This window comes from Penaeus japonicus, unplaced genomic scaffold (assembly GCF_977035675.1).
Source record: "Penaeus japonicus unplaced genomic scaffold, GWHDUDI00000001_assembly GWHDUDI00000028, whole genome shotgun sequence".
In the NCBI taxonomy this organism is placed as follows: domain Eukaryota; kingdom Metazoa; phylum Arthropoda; class Malacostraca; order Decapoda; family Penaeidae; genus Penaeus; species Penaeus japonicus.
In genome coordinates, this window is record NW_028234430.1 from 24,518,503 (window position 1) to 24,528,502 (window position 10,000).

The 10,000-nt window shown below is 35.3% G+C and overlaps 2 protein-coding genes across 3 annotated transcripts in view; one reads left to right on the top strand and one right to left on the bottom strand.

Annotated features, from left to right (window-relative positions):
* LOC122263321 (ADP-sugar pyrophosphatase) overlaps nucleotides 1-6,045 on the top strand; it is a 12,942-nt gene extending 6,897 nt beyond the window's left edge. The window contains exons 1-7 of one of the 2 annotated variants that reach the window (XM_043031708.2): nucleotides 481-626; nucleotides 908-1,054; nucleotides 1,623-1,721; nucleotides 2,331-2,488; nucleotides 2,649-2,800; nucleotides 5,436-5,547; nucleotides 5,879-6,045. In XM_043031708.2, coding sequence (XP_042887642.2) covers nucleotides 930-1,054; nucleotides 1,623-1,721; nucleotides 2,331-2,488; nucleotides 2,649-2,800; nucleotides 5,436-5,547; nucleotides 5,879-5,964 — 732 coding nt within the window. In that variant the 5' untranslated portion in view covers nucleotides 481-626; nucleotides 908-929 and the 3' untranslated portion in view covers nucleotides 5,965-6,045. Of the gene's footprint in view, nucleotides 1-480; nucleotides 627-907; nucleotides 1,055-1,622; nucleotides 1,722-2,330; nucleotides 2,489-2,648; nucleotides 2,801-5,435; nucleotides 5,548-5,878 lie in introns of those variants that run through there. The other variant, XM_043031710.2, reaches the window with a different exon arrangement.
* LOC122251218 (mitochondrial glycine transporter A) overlaps nucleotides 5,600-10,000 on the bottom strand; it is a 23,318-nt gene continuing 18,917 nt past the window's right edge. Inside the window, exons 5-7 of the mRNA XM_086553583.1 lie at nucleotides 9,722-9,890; nucleotides 9,287-9,546; nucleotides 5,600-8,248 (exon numbers count right to left, since the gene is read on the bottom strand). Of these exons, the coding sequence (XP_086409709.1) occupies nucleotides 8,222-8,248; nucleotides 9,287-9,546; nucleotides 9,722-9,890 (456 nt within the window). The 3' untranslated portion in view covers nucleotides 5,600-8,221. The remainder of the gene's footprint in view (nucleotides 8,249-9,286; nucleotides 9,547-9,721; nucleotides 9,891-10,000) is intronic.

The following is a 10,000-nucleotide window of genomic DNA, read 5'->3' on the forward strand; positions in this document are numbered from 1 at the left end:
ACAATGAATAATTCTTGTTATTAGTCTTTGTTTGTTTTGTTGTACTATAACTGTCACCATTATGGATCAACATATATTGTAGCAATTCCTAAAGCCAATTGGAAATTCAAAATCATATATTTTTACAAGATTAATATTTCATAGACAGAGATGTTAGCTTTACTGCATTTTACTTCTATCATGATGGTCACTGAATGTTATAACAGAAGTCGCACTACGGCTCGGCTTGCCATATAATATATGTGAAATTAATATTTCATTCAGGCTTACAAAGCACACTGACAGGACTGAAGTATTATAAGTCAATGGAAAGACGAATAGGAATTTTCTGGCTTAACTTTTAGAAGGTAAATTGTCAAAGAGAAAAAAATAAAAACAAGTACAAGTATATTGCAGCTGTTCAATTTACGAGTTTGAAGGCATGAGACGTGTATTATATAGTAGTGATCAATGAAGGACAGCATCAAAGGAGAGAAAATAATACAAATAATTAAAATCATATTTTTCATTAGATCATTGGCATACGTAACCTCACAGGAGTCGGATATCGTATAGGTAGTATATACTATCGTACTTTGCGGTAATGTTCAAGATCGTAGTATGGTATATTTTTGGAGGTAGATAAGGTAAACGTATAACCCATAAGTGTCTAAATTTGATATATTTAATGAAACGTGAACTGAAGTGATGTGTATACGAAACTAACATGTTTCATAAACAGTATCGGTTATATAACTAACAATTATTAAGAAGGTACTTCCTAAAAGAGATGTATAATAATCTGCTTTGGGTCACAAAATCATGGACTATATATCAATGAAACAAAATCATGCCACACAACAAGTCACACCTTTATATCCGAGAGTGAAATCGAATCTGGTTATCTAAAGAGACCATTCTCTTCCAGAAGGCTTGGTGTTGGGTGATAGATGCTGAAACGGTTAACCCAAGTACCCAGGAGATGCTGGTCGGTGAGTAGTGCATCCAGCATCTGGAATCTTATCCAAAGGCGAGAATCCATGCAGCCAGCTAGGATGACCAGCAGTGAAACAGGGTATTTATGTAATGCAGTGTTTTGGTGTTATGTATAACTGGTATCAATGATGCTTTGAACTTTTGTATTTGTTCTGATATTAAGTTATTAATTTCATGCAATCAAGGAAAGAGGATAGTTTTCAAGTTGGTTAATTATCTTAGTAATATTTTAATGTATATAATTATACCAATGTAGGCTTTATATGCTGTTTTTACATTTCAAAATTATCAGTTATATAATTGGAAAAGGATGTCACTTTCATATATTAAGTGCTTGTCTTTATATATGACTATGATTATCCATTTTTTTCGAAAGTGCTCAATCACATTAAAAGATAGAACGATCATTGCATTAACTTTAAATAACAATTACTATTAGCTTGTTTTGTATTCAATGGATAATTAAAGCCTTTGTGTATCCTGATTATCTAGGTAAACATTAAGCCATGTAAATGCAGCATCTTAGCATTAGCTACTTCAATGTCATTATAAAGAGAGTTAAGTAGACTATGTGCTTTCCTGATATATTTCTTTTGATGATGATTTCCTATACAAAAGTATTACTTTGATTTTTTTTTCTTATAAAGACCTCAAGAGTGCAAGGTGGTACAAGAGGAAGAATTAACCAGAGGAAAATGGTTGTATCTGAGTAACCATCATTGGACTGATCACACAGGAAGAAAAAGGTAAAGCCATGGAAGCTATTCTGGTTACCTATTTTAAAATCTTTGGTTTGTCTAATGCTTGTATATATCTAGTGTGATACTTTAAGCATGTTCATTTAACTGAAAGAAGCAGATATCCATATACTAATGCACATGCACACATATGTGGAAGCATGCACTCACTCACACTTGAACCCATGCCCACTCACAATCAAGCCCACGCACACGCATACGCACACGCACTTGCATACGCACACGCACATGCACACACACACACACACACACACACACACACACACACACACACACACACACACACACACACACACACACACACACACACACACACACACACACACACACACACACACACACACACACACACACACACACACACACACACACACACACACACACACACACACATGGGCATACACTCATGTACACATTCTCTCACAGTCACACTCAAACACATATGTACAAGCACACACACACACGCATGATTAAACTCATACTCCCATTCATGCACACATGCTTTAGCAGTTTTGCATACAGTTTATTATGTTGTTTATGATACACAATATCCATTTGCAAAGAGCTTTATCAGATATATTATTTTCTTCTTTATAGAATATGGGAAGTAGTTGGCAGAACTACCAAAGGGTCTCAAGATCAAGACTGTGTTGCTGTTGTAGCCATAGTCAGTAGGTCTGGCCATCCTGATGCAATGGTGCTGATCAAGCAATTTAGACCACCACTGAAATCTTACACCATTGAAATGCCAGCAGGTATTGCACTTATGTTTATGTGTGGTAGATGAATCTGTTATATGGGACTTTATGTTACAGTTTTTATGGACATACGTATCTAACACAAATTTTATATAGATTTGATATTCAAGTGCAGGTATACTTGGAAGCCATCTATGAAATAACTTGGTAATTCTAGGTCTTGTGGACAAAGGTGAAACCGTTGAAATTGCTGCCCTGAGAGAACTCAAGGAAGAAACTGGATATAGTGGGTCTATAACTGGCACTGGGAGGAATGTTTCTTTAGATCCAGGAATGTCAAGTGCAACTATGAAGATTGTTACAGTAAAAGTAAGTGTATTTGTCTTTTATTGGTGAATATCATAGATTCTGTTCTGGTCAGGTTATGGGACTGATATTGTATATCTGTTGATTTTGCAAATTTAAGAAACATGGTAAAGAATCATAATGTCTAACTATACTAAAGTCTTCTTTGGCATTATATGCTATCAGTCCTTTGTTGTGACTGTAGAATAATGTACAAGACTTGGTTTTAGGCTTCTCTAGTTTTGAAGTTGGCTCCTGTGTGTACTATTGTGTCAACTTTGTCTCTTGATACACTAAGTCAATTATGGTATATATTCAATGTGACACTTTAACTGTACTTCTTTTAAAAAAAATATACATAGTATATAATTCTAGTATTCTAATCATTATTACAGAGGATATATTATTAGCAAGACTAGGATTTTATTTCCAGGCATTTGCAGTGTAATAATGGAAGGAAAATTTATGAAGGCTGTTAGAGTTGTTATATATATTTTACAAGTGATTTTTTTTTCTCTCTCAAGTTTCTATGCCTTTCATATATGGCACTGTAATTCTCATTGTACAATATTATCTAATATTATTTGAAAAAAAAAACAGTATATGTGTAAGCATACTTAGCTTTTTTCCTTCCATGATATCGAAAAAGAGGGTGAAGTTACTCATTGCTGCTCTTTAACCCAGTCACGACGGGGGCATTCCAGCCTTGCATGTTACAATGCCGGGGCTCTCGAACGCATAGGCCTAAATCAGTTAAATAAACGACGCTGTATGGCGTCACCCAGTGAACGGGCCTTGAATGCGCGGTACCGTAGTGTACCACCCGTCCAGAGAGGGTTAAGATATTATTTCTCGAATGAAAGCTTGCTAGCAATGACAGACGTTCTGTAGAAAGCAGATTATGGCAAGAAAACTAGCCAGTTACAACTGACAATATGCACTGTTTAAAAGGTAACTGACTTTTCTCAATTCAAATATAGCATAGGAGATTTCAAGATAACAGTATTACTGCTATTTTTATAACTAATTGGATTAGGGGTGCTGCTTTTTTAATCCCATTTTTTCCATCTTCAAAAACCTGAAAATTATTCACTGTATTAGTGTTCATAATGACTGGTTGTGAACAGAGTTGGCCTTAACCCTCTCTGGACGGGTGGTACAGCATGTGTACCGCGCATTCAAAAGCCCAGTGGCCGGGCGGCACAGTATTGTGCCAGCCATTCAATTGATTGCCTGATAATAATAACCCGAACCGGATTTTGGAACGGCTAGGCTTCAAATTCCCCCCCTCCCGGGTCCCGTTAATAGGTGCGGGGCCCGATTGTGAACAATTTTGTTGCACTAAGGTCTGTAGGATCATAGAAATGTAAATGACTTTATATCTCCATGGTATTTGGAAAGTAATCCATATGTGCTCTTAAAAAATGCATACAAGTTAATGAATTTCACTTTAGCTCAGAGCCCAATTGGCTTTACCCTATAACGACGTTGTGTCACACTCGTGTAACACAGCTAAATTCCCGATGCTGGGACGTCATGCCAGTGTGACGATTCCAATGCAATATTGCAATGGCCCGGCATAGGGGTTTTCGCATAGCGCGTGCCCCGTCGGGAAAAGGTTTAAGGCCTGCCCTGGTTGTGAAGGTGACCCAGGCTACATGGATGTATGTTTCATAGTATTTCATCTTGTCTATATTCTTCAAAGTGCCCAAATTTCCTATATATGAGTTCTAATACTTGTTTATAAAACACACACACACACACACACACACACACACACACACACACACACACACACACACACACACACACACACACACACACACACACACACACACACACACACACACACACACACACACACACACACACACACACACACACACACACACACACACACACACACACACACACACACACACACACACCATAAATTCTTGAGAATAGGCTCACATTAGGAATGTTTAGAAAAGAAACAAAGTCATTGCACCAAAGAGTACCATATATTAGGTTAACTTCCACAATGAATAGTATTTAGTTTATCATTATTATTTGTCTATTTATTACATGTGAAAGAGACCTTGTTTTGCTGGATACTCTTACATTTGTATTAACTTTCTAATTATGACAATAGGTATGGATGCACATAAAAAAAATGAAATCCAGATGTCATCTATACATGTTCAGGGTGGCCTCAAATTCCAGATGGCACCTATATATACCATGACAGTGGAAGCTGCTCTCTGTTCTGTGAGCTTTATAGGTATGAACTGATGTGGTTCAGACGGCCCTAGTTCTCAGTTTAAAGCTTTCCAATGTTGGCCCAAGCCCTTGTTGTTGAATGCCTTTATTGAAAAGCAATTATTAGTAGTAATGCTGGTACAGGGGTTAGTGCACTCAGAATATTTCTCAACACAATTGGGTGACTAGAATTTTGAAACTGTGTACATGGTAATGGTATTATGAATCAAGTGATCTGCTGAATCTCCCTCCCCTACATATTATGAATCATTGACGTTCTTTAGAAATAGAAAACCAAGTCATATCCCTGTGGTGATAACAAATATGCAAGACAGAATACAATAGTGTAAGACTACTGTGTATGCAAATAGAGAATGTAGTATATACCCATAATAAAATAATTTTTCACTTTTTCCAGGTTAATGGTGACGATGCTGTAAACAAGGACATTTCCAGAGTATGTGGTGTACAAGGAGAGCATATAGAAGTACTTCTTGTGCCATTGAACTCTATGCAGAAGTGCTTAATGGGTAATGTATTTACTTTCATTCATTAGGCTGTTGTATTCCAATAAAACATCAGTTAAGTGAGTCAACTTTATGATGAGAAAGTACATAGCAAAAAATATATATATATTATATTGTACATTCAAATTTTTTGCCACGTAACTGCAAAAAACAGATGTATACAGTCATAAAGAAATTAGAAATAGTTAAGGAGCATGCTGTTTATTTTTCATCTGAAGAAAATGCCGTTTTTTTTCTCTCTTTTCTGTTTTTTATTTTTTTTAATATGAAATTGTGAATTGTCAAGAGAACATTTCAAGCTTCTAACATTGTTTATTTTCATACCTTTTTTCAGACTTTGCAGTAGAGGGGCTAATTATTGACTCAAGAGTGGAGGCTTTTGCTCTTGGTTTTGCACTGACCTCAGAGAAAATGACGTAGCATATTTATATTGGTATTGTACTTGTATTTATAATGAAGTTGGAGAAAAAAAATGAATCAAGATTAAAGATTTAATTTACTTGTATTGCCATTTCTTTCTTACACCTATAATTATTTCTACATTTAATAATAAAAACAGATATTATTGAAAAATGTCATTACTTTGCTATTACCACACAACTTGTATATACAACATTGTAATCTCTCTATATATATTTTATAATAGTCCCTCAAAAGGATTTCAATTTTATCATCTTTTTATATAAAGCGGATTAGTGTAAGCAAAAAAAGAGAAATGAAACCATATAGATGAGATGAAGACAAAACTGATAGTTCACAGGACAGAGTAGCAACTTTGTGCTTTATCTCTTCATGTTAATATAGATTGGTTTGATAATGATTTTGATAAGCATCATTGAAATGACATAAAAAGAATAGGTCAAGCAGAATTATATAATGTTTGATTAGTAAACTCTAATCTGAATATTGATTACTTTGTTAGTTATTATGGATTTCATACAATTGTTAAAACTACTGTTAATTCAATTATGATCTGTGATAGTCAGGACTGAAAAACTGGTATAACAATGCTTGGAAACTAGTATCCATAGTTCTATTTTACCATTACATTTAATCATATCTTTTGTGGATTACCTTTATATATTACTGTTTGTGTGCATGTGCATGAGTGATTTGCATGTGACACACACATGTAGACACATTTAAATAGCATACTTGTATTATTCATATATATCTATAGTGTGGACTCTGATGGTATAGGATTTCCCCACAATCAAAAATCATATAACCTAATAGGTGCATAATTTTTTACAGAAAAAAAATATTAATTAGCTTTCCTTTGTAACATTTTTTTTTTTTAATTTAGCTTTTCTTTGTTATAGTTCTCATTTCGTTGTCTGATAGTTAAGAGAATTGTCCTCTATCTTTTGACCTATATTGAATTGATTAATCTCCAATATATTTAACATCATATGAAGGTTTTGGCTGGAGAATTAATTTTGTTATTTTTAGGTCAGCTGGTAATCAAAATTTTGAGATTTTATAGCTTGCTTTTCTGTAAATATTATGACTCAACAAATAAATGAAATGGGTTAAGATTTCCCGTGTGACAAAGAGCAAAATAATTATTTTAAATAAATTTTAATCTGGATTAAAAGTATTCCCAAATATTCAAAACAGTATAATTGAAAATAATTTATAGGTAGGCAAATGCTACTCGGTCATAATACAATTTTTCTTTTTACTGTATTAGCTTGGTATACAAATAATATTTATTGTAAAAAGATTCTACCTCGAAAATGAGGCAAAAAGAATACACAATATAACATTATATATCATGTTTACAATGGTACATTCTAGTCAAGATGATGGTGCACCATTTTCATGCCTTTTTAAAAAATCCACATCACAGGCCTTCAGTACAAGTTGGCTAGAGCATGGGAAATGGTACACCATGTTGAGATGCATATTAATTAATTCCACATATATATATATATAACTCTGCAGTGCATATCAGGGTACTTGAGAAATATTTCATAGAAAGAGAGGAAAAAAAAGCAATTGCAGTAGGAGTGAGGAAGAAATCAATATAAGAGAGAACAAAAAAAAAAAAAAAAAGTTTTGTTTCATACAGGAATGACAATTATGCTTGATAAGCACAAGAGATTAACCACATAGAAATTCTTGATTTTGCATAAAACAATGGACAGAGCAACTAAACATTTTGAGATCTAACATCAAAAAAAAGATGAAACAAAAAATTAATTTGTATCATCCTTCATATAACCGAAAATAAATAACATAAGAACACAGTAACAAAAGAACAGAAAGTAGACCCCTAAACCAACTGCCATAAGATGACAATTAATTGTCTTTTAGCAATAGAATGATGATTCATTTCATATGAATCTTCTCATAAAACTGCAGTGCTGATTGTACAATAGCATACATTTTCATTATAAATGAAAAGGAAAACAAATGTGTCCACAATTAGCACACCAGCAGAAAAGAAAACTTGAGCCTAACTTCAAACCAATACCACTATTTGAAAAGTTAATCTCAAACATGAAATTCCACTTGCAACACCATCCTTCAGAAACATATTTCAAAATTCAATTGCTCGCTCGACTGCATCCCAACAGGTTTTTCAGGTTTTCTCTCAAGCAAGCGATGGAATCATGGATGGGATAATAGGAAATTTCTTCGGATTCTGATTTCCTTTTTTGTACATGCTTCTCTACTTCATACCAAAACTCTTAGTGACCTGAAAGACAAAGAGAGCTGGTATTAGAATCAAGTATTAATCCAAATCATCTATATATACACACACACATTAATCTACCTATATACATACATAAAAAAACATACAATTTTCATGTTATGTATCCTTATCTATCCATGTGAATTTTATTCCAGTTCAAACCGAAAAGAAAACTAATTAGATAATTAATATACTTATTTCTTTATTCATTTATTTTAGTGTGTGTGTGGATGTGTGTGTGTGGATGTGTGTGTGTGGATGTGTGTGTGTGGATGTGTGTGTGTGGATGTGTGTGTGTGTGTGTGTGTGTGTGTGTGTGTGTGTGTGTGTGTGTGTGTGTGTGTGTGTGTGTGTGTGTGTGTGTGTGTGTGTGTGTGTGTGTGTGTGTGTGTGTGTGTGTGTGGTGTGTGTGTGTGTGTGTGTGTGTGTGTGTGTGTGTGTGTGTGTGTGTGTGTGTGTGTGTGTGTGTGTGTGTGTGTGTGTGTGTGTGTGTGTGTGTGTGTGTGTGTGTGTGTGTGTGTGTGTGTGTGTGTGTGTGTGTGTGTGTGTGTGTGTGTGTGTGTGTGTGTGTGTGTGTAGATGTGTGTGTGTGTGTAGATGTGTGTGTGTGTGTGTGTAGATGTGTGTGTGTGTGTGTAGATGTGTGTGTGTGTGTAGATGTGTGTGTGTGTGTGTGTGTGTGTGTGTGTGTGTGTGTGTGTGTGTAGATGTGTGTGTGTGTGTGTGTGTGTAGATGTGTGTGTGTGTAGATGTGTGTGTGTGTAGATGTGTGTGTGTGTGTGTGTGTGTGTGTGTGTGTGTGTGTGTGTGTGTGTGTGTGTGTGTGTGTGTGTGTGTGTGTGTGTGTGTGTGTGTGTGTGTGTGTGTGTGTGTGTAGATGTGTGTGTGTGTGTGTAGATGTGTGTGTGTGTGTGTAGATGTGTGTGTGTATGGATGTGTGTGCGTGTGCATGTGCGTGTATACGAATGGTATTTTTATGTGTACATGAGTGTGCAGACGTTCCACTGGATCAAAACACGAGAAACGCGACTGGATGCTTACTTGTTCATATACAGTCCATGCCATTGCAGCCATGAGAGTACGACGGAGCATTCGCGGGACCAGTCCCTTGAAGTAACCCTGCGGTCCGTATTTCTTGTGGACGTATATAATAGCTTGCATAAAGGAAGTGAATTTGTGTGGGTAGAGTTGCATCTTGGTCTTAATTACATCAAATGGTTGCGTTACAGTAGACGCCATGAGTCCAGCAAGCACCCCACATGTAAAGTGTACAGGAGGTGCTGTGCTACCCTCAAGGTAAACTGTAAAAAAAAAAAAAAATAATAATAATAATAATTCAGCAAAATACTTATTCTTGCAAAATTTAAAACCATTTGAACTTGTACATATATTAAGCTTATAAAACAATTGTATATATCATCAGATTATCATCAGAAAAACGCATAACACTCAGAAGACATGGCATCCTGTACTTACTTTGCGGCACACGCTTCTTTGTTTGTGTATAAAACATTAGATAGAGCCCAGAAAAGGGTGCATCACGTAAAAGTGTAGGAATTAAGCCACAGGTCAGGCCTCTTGCCCCTTCCTTGGTGTAGATAGAACGCATAGCTTCACGAACACTCCCATAACTATAAACTCCACTCTGGAAGAAGGACATTTCATTTTAAAATCATGCAATTTTAACGACTATAAGTCGAGTTTAACGACTATATTCTTATGGTCATGACAAATTAGTAGACTAAATTTGAAAAT